This window comes from Phyllostomus discolor, chromosome 8 (genome assembly GCF_004126475.2).
Source record: "Phyllostomus discolor isolate MPI-MPIP mPhyDis1 chromosome 8, mPhyDis1.pri.v3, whole genome shotgun sequence".
Lineage (NCBI taxonomy): Eukaryota > Metazoa > Chordata > Mammalia > Chiroptera > Phyllostomidae > Phyllostomus > Phyllostomus discolor.
In genome coordinates, this window is record NC_040910.2 from 196,846 (window position 1) to 215,860 (window position 19,015).

At 45.7% G+C, this 19,015-nt stretch overlaps 1 protein-coding gene across 2 annotated transcripts in view; it reads right to left on the reverse strand.

The window, feature by feature from the left end:
- Nucleotides 1-19,015, reverse strand: part of ZGRF1 (zinc finger GRF-type containing 1) — a 51,956-nt gene that overhangs the window by 20,498 nt on the left and 12,443 nt on the right. Inside the window, exons 7-18 of one of the 2 annotated variants that reach the window (XM_036031711.1) lie at nucleotides 18,338-18,411; nucleotides 16,732-16,794; nucleotides 15,373-15,456; nucleotides 13,538-13,723; nucleotides 10,862-10,964; nucleotides 10,667-10,764; nucleotides 7,877-7,996; nucleotides 5,818-6,411; nucleotides 5,029-5,167; nucleotides 4,384-4,565; nucleotides 3,118-3,314; nucleotides 1,897-2,036 (exon numbers count right to left, since the gene is read on the reverse strand). In XM_036031711.1, coding sequence (XP_035887604.1) covers nucleotides 1,897-2,036; nucleotides 3,118-3,314; nucleotides 4,384-4,565; nucleotides 5,029-5,167; nucleotides 5,818-6,411; nucleotides 7,877-7,996; nucleotides 10,667-10,764; nucleotides 10,862-10,964; nucleotides 13,538-13,723; nucleotides 15,373-15,456; nucleotides 16,732-16,794; nucleotides 18,338-18,411 — 1,980 coding nt within the window. Of the gene's footprint in view, nucleotides 1-1,896; nucleotides 2,037-3,117; nucleotides 3,315-4,383; nucleotides 4,566-5,028; nucleotides 5,168-5,817; nucleotides 6,412-7,872; nucleotides 7,997-10,666; nucleotides 10,765-10,861; nucleotides 10,965-13,537; nucleotides 13,724-15,372; nucleotides 15,457-16,731; nucleotides 16,795-18,337; nucleotides 18,412-19,015 lie in introns of both variants that reach the window. The other variant, XM_036031712.1, reaches the window with a different exon arrangement.

Genomic DNA, 19,015 nt, shown 5'->3' on the forward strand with positions numbered 1-19,015 from the left:
CTGAAGAAGACGTACTTGAAACCCACCAGGGTTAAGAAGTGACAGAAACAAACCAAGCACAGAAGCAAGGAAGTGTAAGCCCATGTTCTCCGTTCTGTATGTGGGTCTGAAGGCTCTGGGGGAAACGACAGGCTCCAAGGGCAACACCCCAAGTTTTCAGCAATGAGCCTCTGCTCGAGGGTCAGGTCATTCAGAGTGCACGGGGGAGGAGGGGCAGCTGGCCTGCACTGTGGAGCAGTGGGCACAGCTGCCCCTGCGTCCTGCGAGGGAGCAAGTGGGAGGGGAAGAGCAGGCGTTGAGAAAGGTTGCATTTCAGGGGAAAAAATCACATTTGACAAAGGAACTTTTCCACCTGAAACTATTTTTTCTTCCTCTGTTTGTTTTTTTAGGCAGCCTGTTACTTAAACTTGTATTTGAATAAGTCTCTTTGAAGGGAGTACAGAAATAAGTTTGTTCTTGTCTTTATTTCTCTTTTTTAAGTGTTCAAGTTATATTTACACATTGTTTGCGGGTAGTTTTTATCACGCGCTCTACTACTAGTCAATGTAAAACATATAAATACATTTCCTGCATACAATGTGTTTATATAAACATCCCATTAATGAAATACATCAACTGATTTTTTAAAATGTGCCTAGACTAGCCTTGGCTGGTGTAGCTCAGTGGATTGAGCGTGGGCCTGTGAACCAAAGCATTGCTGGTTCAATTCCCAGTCAGGGCACATGCCTGGGTTGTAGGCCAGGTCCCCAGCTGGGGGCACACAAGAGGCAACCACACATTGATGTTTCTCTCTCTCTCTTTCTCCTTCCCTTCCCCTCTCTAAAAAAATAAATAAATACAATCTTTTTAAAAAATGTGCCTAGACTGGTTGCTTTATAAACGAATTTTGAGATTATAACTCTCAGATTTCCACATTTGTGCTTATCATGAAGTGGATTAGGTCTGTGTATCTTTGCCTTGAAAATAAATTGTTGAGATATATTTAAAATAGTAATGAAAAAATTTAAGAAAATTGTAGATATTTAAAATAGATCACTTTTGCCAAAAGTTATTCTTGTTAGCAGAATTAAGATTAAGATAGTGATATATTTTTTAAAGATTTTATTTATTTTATTTTTAGACAGAGAAAAAGGGAGGAAGAAAAAGGGAGAGAAACGCCTTTGCGTGGTTGCCTCTCGCATGCCCCCTAGAGGAGACCTGGCCTACAACCCAGGCATGTGCCCTGACTAGGAATCAAACTGGTGACCCTTTGGTTTGCAGGCTGGTGCTTAATCCACTGAGCCACAGCAGCCAGGGATAAGATAGTGATATTTATTATAGATATACAGATAATATATTACACAAGTAAATACTGACTTTTATTGTAGTTTTGTACTTTTTGACTGTTTTAGTTTTCCAGGACAATTTTGGATTTCTGGACTATATTTCAATTATTTATGCAATACACATCGTTGAAACGTAGCAATACAACCAAAAATTAGTTTTGCATTTCACTGTATATAAATATTTCTGTTACACCCAGAATGTACAACATCTAATTACATGGCCATGAGCTCTTACAGAAACATGTTGGGAGGAATCGTGGATTGGATTTACGTGAACAAACTGGGAAGGAGGTAAAGCTGAAAGAGCATTTCCACCGAGAGCTGAAGAGCCAGGTTATGAGATGACTCACTGAGAAAGGGACCACCCTATATGTCATATTACTGTTATTAAAAGGAAAATAGGATTTTAAAAATCCCTTCAAAAGCTGTACTTTTGCTGCTTTGGGAGAAATGAAAGGGTCCTGGCTAACTAAATAAAAGCAATCAAATTTTGAAAAAATGTATACATATCCGTAAAGAGTCTCCAGAGCTGTATGCAGCTGAGATGCACCAGCATGATACATCGACTGACCTTTGCTGTAAGTTGAAGAACTTTCCTTCTGACTCAGCTTAAGATAAAGCTTGCTTTTAGGTTCATTATAAAAATCAGGATTCATAGTTGCAAACTTCTTCAGTTTGCCATACTGTTTCCTTTGAAAATCAAATCCTTTTCTGCAAAATGAGTAAGAAACAAAAATGAATTTGAATAATAAGGTACACATTGGTTCTTAATTGAGGTAAGATTGGCATATACAGTATATATCAGCTCCAGGTGTACAACATTATAATTCTATATATAGTGAAATGAGGACCACGGTAAGTCTAATAAACATACATCACCACACATAGTTACAAATGTTTTTCGTGTGATGAGAACTGTTAAGGTTTCCTCTGTGCACGGCTTTCAAATGCACTAAATACAGCATTACTGACCAGTCAGCACGCCGTCCACGACACTCCCAGGACTGACTTACAATTTTATAGCTGGAAGTTTGAAGGTACAATTGTTGAAAAAATCTTGTTTTAAAATACAGTATGAAAAGAACCAGGATGTGTGTATGTTTATATTCTTTCCTGCATCCACACAAAATAAAAACACTGTTTGTCAAAGGAAGAAAAGAGCAGCCTCACAGAACGATCACCTGTCTTGAGAGACCGAGACAGGGAAAGCATCTGGAAGACCTCCGCAACCGAGGAGCTGCGGGAGCTGTGAAACGGGAGTGAAAAGCCAGCCCCATTAGGCCCACGCCTCACAGGTCATGAAGACGATGGACCAAGACACACAAGTGCGAGGAAGATGCCTAGCACATAGAGGCCTTCAGCACATGCTGTTATTTTTACATTGTCAAGCGAATGCTCATTACATTTACTTTCTGGGTGATCCCACTTCTATGAGACGTGTGTCCAAAACACGTTGGTTTATTACCCTGAACACCAGGCCGTTCGGCTCTCGAAAGGCACCCCCTGTCATCCTGCCCGGACGAAAGCCGTGACTGCGGTCTCTCCAGCAGGGTTTCCCTGGGGACTGTGAGTGTCCATCACAACAGTTAGAGCAGTCACGTTCCTGCAGCGGCCTGGGGACCGCCGGCAGGGCCTGTGGTTCAGAGGACGGCCCCTTTGGCCAGAAACACCGAGGGTCCCTGTCTTTTAGAGACTTCGCTGACCTCAACCTCTTTTAAAACTGGTGATAGTTCTGTGATGCTACTATTTCCCGATATAATTGGAGGCAATGATTTGTTATCATAAAACATACCTCACCAAAAGCTGGCATTCCTCGTACAGGGGCACTTTCCGACTTCGTAAGTACAAGCCAACGCTCTTCACGTCGCTCAGCACAGTGGCAGGCGGGGGTTCCTCCCGAGTTAAATGCCCTGAGCTCACTTCTTCGAACCACTTGAAAAACTTACATCGGTCAGCTTTGGGTGCATCACAGGTGTAAAAAAGACGACCCTAAGGGAAGAAGATAATAAAGTTCAGTGAGAGAAATGTTTCTACTTTTTACTGTTTTTGTATAGTTTAAGACTTTTACAAAGGTTGCTTGGTATTAATGTACTCCAGGAAATCAGTCACTATACAACTTAATCTCTTCATTAATTTAAAACCATGTAGTTTCCCTTCTGCTTTCTCCTTATCAAAAAGTTACATTATTCTCACAATATAAGCTTATTTGAAAAATAAAATTTATTGTTTTTTTTTTAATTTAAAATGATCACTAGAGACCACCTGCAGGCTGCCTAGAATCAGCTGTGCACCGGGCACCCTTCAGTCCAGCCTCCCTCTCACCGAGGTGTCCACACACAGGACACGCTCGTGTAAACTGCTTCTCGTTCTAAAATAAGACTGAGGCGACAATACATGTTCTACTCTAAAACTTAACCCCTATAGCCAACAATATACTATAAGTATAGCAACCATGTCCCCAAATAATCTTTTAAAAAATGTTAGAGGCTCTACAACATTTTACTCTATGGTTCTAACATTATTTAGGAACTCTTACTTCTCACAACCACATTTAATGCAAGTTTACGCACTCAGTATGCAGACAGCGGAGGAAAACTCTTCCTGTGTTTTAAAGTGAGGACCAACCACCTGTCGATACACAAACATTTACCAACTCCTCCCAGTCTGTACTCAGCAAAATACATCTGTCCCCTGGCCTCCTCTGGCATTAGTGCAGGGCCACCCCTTTGGGGCTCGTGGGCTCTCTCTGGAACATGGGTGTGTCCCTCCGCCCTCACCAGCCACAAAGGTATCGTTTCCTTTTGTGTCTCTCCGCCCACTACTGTGCAGGGGGTTCCTAAGCTACCTGAAGGCTGGTCTTCACTTGTTTGTTTGTGTCCCTGCGCACAGATCATCTTTGCATGAAAACGTGCTGAGAGTTTGTTAGCTACCAAAGCCTCAGGCCGAGGGCTCTGCATCCAGACTCAACTTCTGCCAAGCCTGTCAGAAAGCAACAGGCACACACGCCGTCGGTGAGACGAGTGCCAGCGGACAACGGAACGGGGAGAGGGGGCAAGACCTTGTTTGGACCCTCCTTCTGAACCGTGACAAGTTTTGCCGGTTGATGGTGATGGCAGGATGGCGCCTTATTTTCTACAGTTTTCGGTTTTTCTCCGTTTGATGTGTAAAACGACATGTCAACTGCTGACAGAGCTTGGTGCAGCCTCTGTGCCAGCCCGAAGAGCAGTATATTCAGATGCTCTACAAAAAAGACACGGGTGGAAATTAAACGAAGTAATTTTGTCTTTGAGTCACATATGTGCTGTTTGTTAGCTAAATTTGAAAGAAGCCTTTTAACAGAGTAAAATGTAATTTAATACTAATACACACTTTTACAGCTAAGTTCTGCCCTCGTACAACAAAACAAGCTACCAAACCATTCGTCATACTTAAAATTTCCTATTTTAACAAAACCATTTGTAAAACTTCAAGTATAAAAGAAAATGAAAACCTGTAACTTAAAAAAGATAATGCTGCCACTTCCCATTTTTAGAACTCAATTTTTGATTTGATATTAAACCGGAGTAAACATGGAGAATAACAAGTCTCAGGTAGAAAATGTAATGTGTAAGGTCACAGCGTGCACTAGCACACTTGCTCACAGCTACGCCCTCCACACTAGGCCGCTGTGGTGTCACGACATGACAAGGTGGTGTCGTCGTACCTGTGAGGCAGGATGCGAAGACCTGCCTGTACTGCGAGGGAGACTGAAACACGGCCGGTATGTGAGTCTGCCTTCGGGGAAGAGACGCACATTTCGTTTTCTGCCGACTTGGGAAGCACAGTTCAGAGACATCTACCTCCTAAAATGGAATAATGGAAGTTGTTATAACAACCACAAAACATGCTATTTACTAGTGAGTAAATGACTTCCTATATAGTATATGTTTAAGACAATAAACAATTTTTTTAAAATTTCCAGAATCCTTGAAAATAGTATTCTAAATTTAAATGAGAAGCCCATATAGCAAGAATGGCTACATGTGGCACTTTTAATAAAGACTAACTTTTCTTGTCAGCCCCTTAATGAGCTTTAAATAGTTTCACTAGGAAACAGTCAGCTGATGAGAAGGGATCATTGCGCATCTCCCTCCCTGATTACAACTATCAGTGGGTCACGAGATGCACCTTTACCTGGAAGACCACTGATCAGCACAGGGAGCTGACAGTGTGAAATAAAGAGCCACAACAATGGCAGTAATGGAGTGGGGTGGGAACAGTAGGAGCTATGACTGAGGACCTACTGTGTGCCAAACACTGCACCTGCCACTTCCAAATGTGTCACTTCAGTTAATGCTCACAAAAGGCTAGGAAAGATCGTACATCAAAGAAGATGGGGCTGTAGCTGGCGTTACAGAAAACTCAGAATCAAAAAGCCATCAGCTCCCAGAGTGAAATCACTCACACAACAGCTACTGGAGAAAGTGCGCTGAGACCCAGACCGCCGCCTCACCTGTGAATGTGTCACGTCACGGCCGCAGCACGCAGGCCCTCCCGACACACTCTGGACTTCCTCCGTGTCCGAAGTCGGCTTGGAACTCAGAGAAAGGGCTTTGTTTCTGCAAACATAGTCCTGGGGGCCAGTGCCTGGCTGCTGCCCGCGGAGCGCACAGCTCAGCACCCGCAGGCGAGTGGAGTCTCCCCCCAGGACACTGTCCTCCACGGTGCAGGGGCTCCCACCTGCAGCATCACAGCGCATCCCGCAAACCGCCGCGGCACAGCTGGCTGAGGCGCTCGGCTGAGCTCCGCTTGCAGTGGACGGGCCGCCCTGGGCCGTGTTCTGGTACTTCAGCCACTTGCTTCGCGCAGGCGTTCCATGGAGATGTGAAACCGCCCCAGGGGTCACTTCCCTGGGAGCCTGGCACAAGGGGGCTTCACTCTGGTCCTCTGGCCTGGAGTGCACAGGACCCACCACGGGCTCCGCACACCCGCCAGGCAAGGGTCCCGGAGCTGCGGGCACCGTGACCAGGGGAAAGCGAGTTCTACTTAATACAGGGTGCCTTGGAAGGTCACGACTCTCTGGGGAACTGAACTTTTTCATTACTGGAAAAAAAAGGCCGATTAAATAAAAATGTATCAAGGTTAGGACACCCATGGGTTAAGCAAAAAACATACCAACTTGCCTTGAAAAAAAATCACATAGTTTTATTTCCTTTTTTAAAATAAAAAAAATTTAATGGTTTCAGTCTCAAAAACATTTTAAAAGATGAATTAATAGACTCTAAAACTTTTTGAAGGTGGATGAACTGGAAACATTTTCTTACCCCCTTAGCTAAGGACCGTCCCCCCTGCCTATTACTACTCTATATTTACATTGCACTGAAATTTTCAGCCAAGAACAGAATCACCCCCCATTTCACAGATGGGACAACCGAGGCCCAGGGCAACACATCCAATGAGACCCCAGAACTAACCTGTTCTCAACCCTATATTCTTTCTCCAGAGACTGAAGTTCACGTTTTATCTGTGTCATTATACCTTCCTCTACATTTTTATTACAACCGTGGACTGACATGCTGACCTTCAGGATAAAGATGTTTAGCTTTAGTCTGAGCTATTGGTATGAGAGAAGAGTTCATGACTTGCAAATTCATGCTTTGGCAGATTTTGGCTGTCAGTAATAGATATATTCCTAAAAGTATAAAAAGCAGTATTTGTTGAATAAATACATGAACAAATAATGCTGCATGAGAACTATATAAGCTTGAAGATTTTATCGGATGGTGCTGTGTTTCCTATTTTATAATAATGTACCTTCTTGACAGTTTCCATTCTTTTGGAAATAAATTGCAGATCACCTGAGAAGCTAGCAGAGCAGTAGGTGAGCGAACGATACTTTTAACAAGTGATTGAGCAGCAGGGACAGGGAGGTCAGAGCCCCAGCACAGAGCAGACACTACGGTGTGACTGTGAAGGCACCTGTCCCCGCACAGTCCCCTCGCCTGTCTCAGACACCCCACCGCCCACACCAACCCTTTCCTAGCTGTTCTGTCTACCAACCACCCCCACAACCTGCTCCAGCCAAAACAGCCATGCACGTGGGTTTCATATCATCCACCCGCGACAAAATAACTGCCTATGATGCCACTTCTCATCCAACTTAACTTCAGAATCGGGGGAGACACACTGGCGATCACGGGGACAGAGAGGAAAGCATCAGTGGCAGGATCCTATAGGAAGGAGACTCATCAAGAAGCAGGAAGTTACTCACAGGAAAGCAGGACCCAGGGACTGGCACGCAGAAGACCTTGCTGACACTGCCAGGCCCCCAGAGCAGAAAAGGGGACACAACGGTTATGTTGGTCAACGGATGGTGTGGACCAGATACCCCCCTGGGAAGGAGGGGCCACAGGGGGCCCAGCTCGGGGGTCACCTCGGAGAGCAGAGGAGCTGGGAGGAGGACCCAGAGCCAGAGGGAAGGGAAAGCCACTGCTACAATAAAAGTTTTCCCACCGACGACATTAGAGCAACAAGGAACAACTCTCCAAGTGGAGACGATGGTGCTCACCCCGTAAAGTCCTGGCTTTCAGGGACTCCTCAGAAAATTCCAGCTCGAAGTCTTCGTCTTGCAAGTCCAGAGAAAAAGTTGACACAGGGCTTAATGTTGAGACCTTTTGCTCTGGTGACGTCACCTATCCAGAAGAAGAAACTAAGTCAGAGACCAAAATCTTCTTACTGCACTGTCCCCAGTTTGAATGAGTTATAGTGATCTATGTTGTGAAAATGCTGCCTCCAGTCAGATGAGGTAGAGCCATAGTGGGCAAAGAGTCTCCCAAAAGTCACAGGACAAATTCACCAATATCAACAACAGTGGGGACTTCTGTGGGACCAGGCAAGAAAGGCCCCAGAGTCCCAGGAACCCTGAAACCATGGATCGCACATTCCTGCTCTGAGACACTCTTAAGGTTTTTTTCTGGAAGCTCTGCCACAACCCAACAAGGAGTGCACTGTGAGCGGGCCCAAGCCAACGGCGGCAGAGCCTGCACAGAACACTCTTCGTGGGGCTCTCGGGGGAAACCTGGCAACTTGCAGGCTGTGCTGTGAGCCCGGCTGTCGCCCCGAGTGCTTCTGACGCAGGTGGTATCACGTGTCCCAGACCAGCTGTGCAGTCTACAACCCAAAACCCAGGTATTGTCTTCACAGAAAATCTCGGCTGACATTTTTATGGCATCCAAACAGGTGGCACTGGGATTGCAAAAAGCCCAAGTGACCCAAAACCAAGTATTCATAAGAGTCATGGGTTTGGAAGGAGACTCTTGAGTCCATCAGATTTCGCTAAAAGCCATAGTTCTGTGCCAGCGGGTCATGTTTGTCAGAAGGTGGTGATCGGCACAATCTGCACATTCCGGGCACCATGGGCCTACTCGTACTGACTGACGAGAGGACGGGTATTCTCCAGGATCTGCCCTGAGCGATTCCACGTTTCTACACAAAGGCCAAACAGGCCAGAGTTTCTGATGGTCACCAAGCAGTTATTCTTTTCACTTCATTACTGTCTCCTGTTCAGGTGAACTTATTGCCCCTGAAACCATGTACTTAGTACTTACTAATAAACTATTTGCTATTCAAAAAAAACTATGTGAAATACAGAACATAAAACCTGATGGATTTATGTCAGACCCTGACTTGAGTGATCTGAGTCATGGGAATTTGGTTCTGAAGACCGATTTCCAGGTTGAGGGACTCAGGCAGAGACGTCACGTTGGGAGCAGGAAGACCCAGGAGCGACAGGTCTGGCGTGGATCTGCGGTTCACCGAAACTGCCAGGCACTGCTCCGAAACGAGTGCCGTGTTCGGATGTGTTCCAGACCTCAACAGTCCCACCACTCACTCTTACTCTCTTCAGAAACCTTTAATTTGGTTGCTGCTTCCAGAAATCAACCACCTTGAAAATCTAGTATGGCTGACGCGTGTCCCTCTCCCCAGAATGGGTGCTGAAGCCCCCATGTTAGCGTATCTGGAAACAAGGCCTTTAAGAGGTAACAGGGGCTAAACGAAGTCACAGGTGAGGGTCCCTGATCCCTGCACACTCAAGGGACGGCCAGGGGAGGACACAGAGAGAAGAAGGCAGCCACCTGTGAGGCAGGACAGAACAGCAGCCGCCAGAACCTGGGTCTTGGCCCTCGGGCCCCGGGGGCTGGGAGGAGCACATTTCTGCTGGGGCTCTCTGTCCCGGCAGCCAAGCTGACCGACACGCCCCTCCACCTCACCCACCCGTGGACGCTGCCTGAGCCCACCCCCGGGAGTCAGGCGCCTTCCTCCCTCTTTCCTTCTCCCCACCTCGACGACCATCCAGACACCTCCATGAGTGTCCTGCAGGTCTAGTCCTCCGTGAGGCCCCTGCCGCCACCCCTGCTTTGGTCACTGTCGCCCAGGGCTCCTCTTCACTGGCTTCCTGCTCCCACACTCACCCTGTGGGTCCCATCCTTGTCTGCAGCAAAGCCCTCTGGAGTGGAAACTCAGTCACGCAACTTCCCACAGAAACCCCTTCGGTGACGACACCCCGGTGGTTCCTCCACTGGCAGGATCTGGGGCGCGTGGTCCCGAGGCTCGCTTTCCCAGCCTCGGCTACCGACTGTGCTCTCTTGCACCTCCTCGCCCCGCTGGCGGGCATCTTTCCTGTTCTCGGCCCACCAGTTCTGCAACCTCAGAGCAGGTGCCCCCCACAGCAGGAGTCATCTCCCTGGTCACCTCGGTCTCCGGGCTGCAGAAGTGGCCACCAGCTCCGCGTACCGGCTGGTTTGCTCTCCTGACTAACACCCGTCTCCCCTGCTGGCCTTGAAGGCCCACAGCACAGCTGTCCAGCCCGTCGCTCTACACCTGCCTTTGCAAGTTTCTGACCTGCAGAAGGTGTTCAGTAAATATCGGTGAATTCCTATTCACTCGAGAATCTTATCATTCGCAGTAAAATTTCAGTGTATTCCACACGTCTCCCACACTCCTGATTAAGATAATGCCTAGGCCATGCATCTCCTAAAGTTCTTAACTTCTCATTTTAATTGATTATTCTAATTCTATTTCTCTCTTCTAGTTATGTATGCCTCTCATTTCATGTCATATTGCAAAAGTCAAAACATCCTCAAGTAACAAAGGAGATAGCAGTGATGGGCATTCTATTCATTCTAACGGAAGTTACTCTGCCGCTTCATCACTCAAATGTTAGTTGTTGGTAAACTTTCTTGATCATGTTAAAAAATCATTCAGTGTTAACATTTTCATCTTTTTAGTTTTTAATAGATTCATTTTTTATAAGACCACCAAAACTTTTTACTCCCAACTAGTAAAACTTTTTGACATTATACCTTATTTGCTTCCCATGAAGTCCTCTCTGCTGATTTGAAATTATAATCCAAATAATGACATGAGAGTTCTGAATCTTTAGGAAGAAAATCTAAAATTGCTGTGGGGAAAGACAAGCAAAGATCTTTACATAACCATTTGTTCGATGTCGAATAACTTTTTAATGTTACTTATATTCATAGTTACAATTTACTTACAATCATTTGCAGTTGAGTCCTCATTAGATTCAGCTACCACTTGAAAATTGTCTTCAATATTAAAGATATCACCTCCTTTTGGAAAGTTTTCTTCATCTGGGAACTGGAAAACAGATCCATTTATCAGCTTATTTAGAAAGAAGTGTGTGTGTACATGCCTATATCTGTACCTCTCTATATTTACACACATACAGTTTGTGGTTATAATTTGAGACAGAAAAACAGAAATGCTTTGAAGCCAGTACTATGCATGGAGGGCAGGGCACAGCACATTTCATCGGTTCTCATGAACCACATCTCTTGCACCTTGGCACTGCAGAAACAGGAGTGCATCTTCTGTGTGATGACACGTTTACACCTACAGCACAAGCAACAGTGGCAACTGTCCCCGCCTGGGCATGTGCAGCAACACGCACATCAGCCAGGCTACACAGCGCTCACTTCAGTATGAGCTGTGCATTGCTAACAGTACATTTGAAGGCATTTTGCTGATTAAATGTCTTCAGAAAGACTGCACTATGATTTAGCATTGGACAAAAAAGTACTGTGTTCACAGAAAGGCAGGAAAACACAGCAGTGTGATGCACAGTGAGATACCCAAGCCCACACCCATCTAAGACTTCGCTCAATAAATGTGACATGAAAAATCTAAGTGAAAGTGGAGAGTTCGGGACACCTGTTCATCCCACTGTGAGTAAACTGCACACCACTGACTGTACTAAAGAGTGGCTCAGACCGTACGCTTCATGTCATGGTTTTACCACCATAAAAGACATTTACTAAAAAGGTCCAGGTGTAGGTGGTGAAGCGTGGTGTCCTGCTGGCGACAGCCCCCTTCCTTAGTGGGGCACATCGGTGCTTCCTCAGTCAGCGATGGGGGCTGAGCGCTGCACGCAGCCGTGTTTCTGAAGCTCTGAGACTGCTTTCTGCAGGAGCTGTGTCGCACCGACTCCAGAGACGCTCATCTCTGTTGGCAGGTCCAGCCGTTTGGAACGTTTCTTACAAACTCACAATGTAAACATAACTATACTGAGGTGTGGAAAACAATCAGACACAAAGCAAGTGGACATGAACTTCTCTTCCAATACAGAGCACCTTTCCACTGTATCCTCCTCTCCAAAAACACAGGGCATGAGAAACACACGTCTTTATCTTTAAGAACAGTAAGGAACAACGGTAACCCTGAACCGCAATCCGTGTGAAGAGGGAGGGGAAAGAGTATGGGCTGTTGACTCAGACCAAGTGGAGCCAAAGCGCCCACCGCAGGAGAGCCCAGGCAACGGAGCGGGAGCGCTGCCTTTGGGAAAGCAGCTGGGCCGCGTCTCCTAGAAGTGACAACAGGAGACGCTGCTGCTGACGGCGTAACCAACAGAAGCACATCTGTGAGCCCATGTTCACGACCGCACACACGTGTTTGCAGCAGCTTCAGCTGTGGTTGCCCCAGATACGAACAACCCGGGCTGCAGCCCGGCTTCGCTGGGGCTGGGGCTGGGGCGTAGTCACACAAGGGAACACACCCCAGCAACAGAAACGACTGCCTGCAGCCGCAGGCAACAACGGGATGAATTTCCAGACTGCTACGCTGAACGGAAGACACAAGAAAGTGCCCATTACTCTATTTACAAACTGTACACAATTTTTAAAGCAGCACTGGGCAGAGGGGGACTTCTGGGAATGCTGTTTCCTAAGGGCGGTTCGCTCTGTGGTAATCACTGAGCAGTGTGCGGATTCTGTGTGTGCATTATGGGTTAGTCAAAAGGGAAGCTTTAAAATGTCTTTAACAGACAGTTTCAAGGATGCATGCCACCCTCTCTGCATGGCTTCCACCTGGCAGCAATGAGAACAACTCGGGGTCATACTGCAGGGTCAGTGGAGGCAGCCTGGCGTCCTCACCCAGGTGTCTGCACGACCAAGGGGAGCAGCGTTCCCACAGCGGCGGAGGGGCCTGATAACCGGTGCTCCCACAGCCTGAGACTGGGTCTGATTAACTGTTCCCATAACGTGAAGTGGGCTCCCACGCACAGAATTATGTTATGTTACGTAATGTTCTGGCAGTTTTCCGGGTTTGTTCCCCTCTAGTACTCAAACAGGTAGGGACTCCCTGCTGGGGGCGATGATCATGAGAGACACACAAAGGGACCGGTGCCATGACGGGCGCCACGCCGGGGAGCAGGGGCCACGACATGAGACATGCAGACACACGCAGCTTGCCCCACGAGTGCCTCGCCCACCCATGAATGAAGGCACATCAGACATCCCAACGGCTCCGTGAATATTTTCCCGTCTGCACAAACACCATGGAGCTGCCTGGCCTTGAAGGTGGCAACACACGTGCTCAGGGGCATAATTGAAGGGAAAAAATTTTCTGTGTTTAACCTGCCTATGCACTCTGGTCACAAATTCCTAATCTTCTCTAAAGTGAAAAGTAATCCTTTAAATTCCCGATCCTAAAAAAGCAGTAAATCTTTCCAATAAAGTATTTTTGCCTTATTTAGTTTGATTTCAGGTGTTATACTTCTTGTCAAGTTCCTAAGGTCCATTTTAATTTACTAACAATACAAATATTGTATTGTTAGTAACTAACTGTACAAATATTTAAATATACTCCCTTTACAAAATTCACCACTGACATAAAGAAAATGATCTGGCAAAATGCAACTATAAAAATATTTTCACCTGCAAGAGGGCGGCCTGTAGACGAGCCCCAGGAGGACCTGCTACCGGAAAGCGCGTGCCCGCCACGCAGCCGTGCGGCTCGAGGCAGCCGGGAGCCTGACCACAGGCCGGCTGGGAGCTGCACCCTCGGACCGTCACGGCGCTGGTGGCCGATCCTTGCACTCGATGCCCTTGAAACTCAACAGGCTGGAAGTAAATGAGAAATGAGCACTGCATGCGTGTAGGTGAACATACACACTTACAATGTGCTTATGCATAGAAAAGAAGACACCGTTCAGCTTCCTACCCAGTATTGCTGAATGTAAATAATTAATGAAGGACTATGGCTGAATCCAGAAAATACTGTTATCCTAGAACTCATCAGAGGTAACTAAAGTGCATCGATTTAACTGAGTTCCGGTTCAACAGTAGTGTGAAATTTTTTACTTTGAGTGCAAGGACACAGTAATAATGAGCTAATTAAGCTGGAAATTCATGGTTGCCCCCTTCCCCACTCTTCAGTGTACTGGATGTCCCGTTGCAGACTTACCAGCCACTGCCCTGAGAACCAGCCCCGCCACAAGCCCCCCCCAAGGACTGGACTGCTGCTTCCCCAGGGTACCAAAAACCATTTCACGCCCAGCAGACATGGCCCAGGCGGAGAGGGAAGGCGTGCAGGGAGCCTTTTCCCTCCAAAGTTCAGCAAGGATCAGCCCTACTCCCAGGGGTGGTGGGCTCTGGCTCCCAAAGATCTGATCCCAGTGCCCGGGAGCAAAGGCCTGTGTGAGCCCCACACAGAAGCAGCTCGGAGGGGGCTTCCCAACCCAACACAGGCTGAGGCTCCAGGCTCCCAGTGGCTTTCTCCGCTGCCCCTGGAGGGTTCCGGGATTTTGAACTGCACAGGGTGGCCGAGCCCTCCCAGAACGTGGGAAAATAAGACTGCTAATAGGGCCAACAGGATGTACCTAGAGGACGGATATATTTCTGATAAACGAACAAAATGGCAATAATGCATAATCTGAATATCCTCTTAATTAAAATGAATATTCTAAATCACACATTTGAAAGGAAAATCAAATCTACAATGGCGCTTCGACAGGACTTTTGTTGAAAACATTATTCTGAATTTTGAAATATTTCAATGTGAACAGTCTCGCCTATCAAAGGCTGAGCATCTCTGCTCAGGTGGATGGATAGTCCCCGCCTCTCCACAGGCCACGGAGCCTCCTCCTTTCCAGTAGCGGCAGCTCCCTTCCCGAGGCCTGCAGGGTTTCAGGAGCGGCGTTGGCTCCAGCAGCCAGGCACTGGGGGCTGCTGTCACCACCAATTTCTGATGTGGAGCAAAGCCCGCTTGGGGACACCACGTGCAACCCAGGCTGAGAGGAACCTTCATCACCTGTGCTGCACACCCCCACGACCAACCCCCTGGGGGTCCCATGCATGCCCCGCTCAGCTCACCAGTAACAGGGAGAGGGCTCAAGTCCAAACACAGGGAAGGAGTCTCTTGTTTCTCTTGTTCTTAAAATCAGAACTCCTTACATCAGGGGAGTCAAACTCATTGTCACCGGGGGCCACATCAGCCTCCCGGTTGCCTTCAATGGGCCAAATGTAATTTGAGGACTGTATGAATGTAACTGCTCCTTAAGAGTTAAGTGAGAGCTCGGCACTGCCGCCAGGTAGAAACAAGGTGCAGGGCTGGATAAAACACGGTGGAGGGCGGGATTCGGCCCATGGACCCTGTGTTTGCCACCTATGCCTTACACTCACCCACCTTCTGCCTAGGAAAACTCGGATGCTTCTGTAAATACAGCAGGAAAACACACTGTTAGGAAATCAATGTTCTTCACAAATTTTACCTGAGGGTCCCAGGTTTCTCTTGCTATTTGTTTAGGAGTAACAGGTGGAAAAGCTGGCTCTTCTTCACTTCCCAAGGAAAAGAACTAGAACAAAATATCAGTGTGTGCATGAGTTTGATGGGAAAGTACTCCAAAACTGAAAGTCAGGCTTCCCTCTGAAAATACCCTGTCTTCTCCACCTTGCTTCTTCTCTCTAGTCATGTGGCCAGCAGCTTGCACAGGAGCGAGCACTCCAGCAGAGGAGGCACCATGCGGACCAGCCTCGCCCTCGTTACAAAATCCTAATCCCAAAACTTTAATTGAACCTTTTGACCATTAGACCTAATGCTGATGTTAATGAGCATTATTTAATTAAAAAACCAGTATGAAATTAAAGGAGGAAAAACTGTTAATTGTTTAACAGTTTATCTAAGAATGAATCATCTAGCACCTGAAAACCACAAGACAGCAACAACAGCAACTAATCCTTTTAGTTCAAAGCAGTAAAATCATTATAAAAATGCAAATGTACTCCTATATTAATGCTAAGAAGATTAAAAATGTGTTTTGAAAGGCTGTAAGATTACAACAGGTTTTATTTAAAAAATGTGACATTTATTTTCAATGGCAATTCATTCTGGAGGGAAATACACTGATGGTGTTTATCTGCAGGTCATACTTGGTGGTAACTGTCCTTGGAAAAGTTAAACCCTATTTTTTCCAGTGGAAAAAGACCCACCAAGAATGTGGCCACTGGTAAGCGAAACGGGGCAGTTGCTGCCTGCTGGACTTCATCATTATGGTGATGACTGACTGAGCTACCCCAACAGGGACCACTTGTCCTGCTCTGTATCGGGCAGCAGGGCTGTGAGTTCCACTGTAACCAGCAACAGTAGTTTGTGGGTCAGGGGATGATTGCAAGTTTGTGAAATGGCTTTATGGCCCTGGCTGGCGTAGCGAAGTGGATTGAGCGCAGGCTGTGAACCAAAGCATCATAGGTTTGATTCCCAGTCAGAGCACATGCCTGGGTTGCAGGCCACGGCCCCCAGCAACCGCACATTGAAGTTTCTCTCTCTCTCTTTCTCCCTCCCTTCCCTCTCTAAAAATAAATAAATAACATCTTAAAAAAAAAAGACTGGAAATGGGTCTAGTCTAAAAGACTTAAAAAAAAAATAAAATGGCTTTATGAAAAAAGACTGGCTATTGACCAAACCCTATAGCCCACACAGGACACTTATACAGAAGACAGCAGGTTCAGCTAACTGGTTCCAAATGAGTTTGAAAACTGACTATGTAAAATGCAAACATAAATTACAGGTCACACCCACATGCACAGATGTAACTTCCAGCTACTTTATTATGAATTAAAAGTTAACTCACCTGCAAAGACTGCAGTGGTTCGCCTGCTTCAATTTCATTTTCTTCCCTCCTCCCTGGAGAACACTAACATAAGGGGAACCAAAAAGCAACAATAAGTTACAAAATAACAAACTTCTGTAGACGTAAATGCAAGAACACCATAATGACCAAAGAAATAAAAAATTAAATGTTAATTAAACACCATTTTCACACTGCAAAAATTTCAGAAGACCTTAACAGTGCTGGTGAATATGAAGTGAAATAGGTACCCTTTTGTAAACAGTACAATACTTAGATTTGACAATTTATATCAAGAACCAGAGGAAGATGTTCTTAGCCTTTCAGGTTAGTTAGACTTCCAGGGATCTAATACAAGAAAATAACTTAAATGTAAACAATGATTTATGTGTAAAAACATTTATTAAGGCTTTACTTACATAGCAAAATGCTGGAAATAACCCAAATGTCCAAAACTAGTGGATTGTTTGCCCAAAGTGTAGGGTATGCACAAGATGAAATAGTATATAACCTTTGAAAGACATTTATGAAGTTTTTAATAATGTGAGAAAATACAATATGACATTAAGAGGAAAGGATTTCCCCTCAAAGGATAATGTCAGGTAAAATTATTTGTACACATCAACCTCACCATATTTTTAAAGACAGGCCAAAAAAGGTGGAAATGTAATAATTATCTGAGTGGTAGGGTTTTGTTTTATCTTAATCTTTTTCTGTATTTAAAAAAGAAGAGGGAAAAAATGAAGATTAAAAGAAAAAAAAAAAAGACCGGTAATATGGAAACTAGAGTAAGGTACAGAACAGGGGCAAATGGAACACTCCACCTTTCCTTCTCAACACACCTGCTAGAAAGATCAGTGCCTACAATGGAAGAGCTGTTGCTCCAAAAATGCTGTGTCCCCACTGAGAGGCGCACATCTAGATGACTTATTCTAGAATTTCAATTCACCCTCATTAGCACTGTCATTTTTACATGACTGCCACGGTTCCCAAACTGTGCGGCGTGGTGCTTTGGAGCTCTGCCAATGTTCCACATGTGAGGGAAGCACAGTGTCTCCCGACGTGTGAGACCCCGACCCCCTGCTAACTCAGGGCAGCTCGGCTCTCAGGCCATTTCTCCCAACAGCATCGTGTCCCGAGAAACGGGGTGTTCGGAAATGCTATGAAGAAAAATCCATTCACCTGGGCGAATCAGCGTAGAACAGAAGTCTCATCTGAGAAGGTCTGAGAAGCTGTGAGGTGCCCTTAAGTGCCCGCATTCCATTAGTAACTGTGTTTACTTAAAAAGTAAACGTTTGTGTAATCATTTCACAATGTATATGTGTATCATGCTACATTGTATTCCTTAAACTAATACAATGTTACATGTCAAATACATCTCAATAAAACTCAGAAAAATAAACACTTCGGTTGTTCAGTACCACTAACTACTGGGCAGGTGGGCTTGCTCGGTGCTTCTTTTGGCTGAAGGATGAAGACACGGCTGAGATGAGAGGTGAGGTCGTGAAACTACATAGCGTAGGGTCCTCCGTATTATTATGGCCTCATTACAAAGTACAGAACATCCGACATCAAAACAAAACACGCATAGAGTGATAAAGTAATGTACCTGCTGAGAATCCTGGGTCAGATGAGGAGACTTTGGAACAGCTGGTGAAACTACTGTAACCAATGGTTTCCTGGCTACAATGGACAAAACCCAGTGATTTTATTCATCATACATCTAACAGTGCTCTAAGAAATTTTTAAACCTATTTTTAAAACCGAATGAAATAAGAAATATAAGTTAAATTTTAAGATGTGGCAAAATCTTGATAATTGTTGGAAAAAAACTTCCATTATTTTCAAAGCTCAGTGTGCCAGGCACTGGAAAGCAAGCGAAAGAGTCAAACAAAGTCCCTCAAAAAGGGAGGGACACAGAAAATAAACAAATGAACCTGCTAAATTCAGATTGAGACACAAAGGGTTTCAGATCAATGAAACAGGAGAGTACTTTCAGGCAGGATGACGACCGGGCCTCTCACAGGAAGTAACGTTTCAGCAGACCCTGCAGCAGACCCGACAAGGGAAACCCCACCGTGTGGGGCCACCTCCAGTTGTCAGAGAAGGGACTCAGAGGCAGGGCCACTGGCCCCGCAGAGGGAGAGTGGGGTGGCAGGGGGTGGCTGGGACAGATCACCTCAACAGTATCTGTTTAAAAATAGATTTTTTTCTTAAAGAAAAAGTTCATTTTTAGTCATCTCAATTTCTTCTAAAAAACACGAGAATTTTAAAGTAATTATTACTG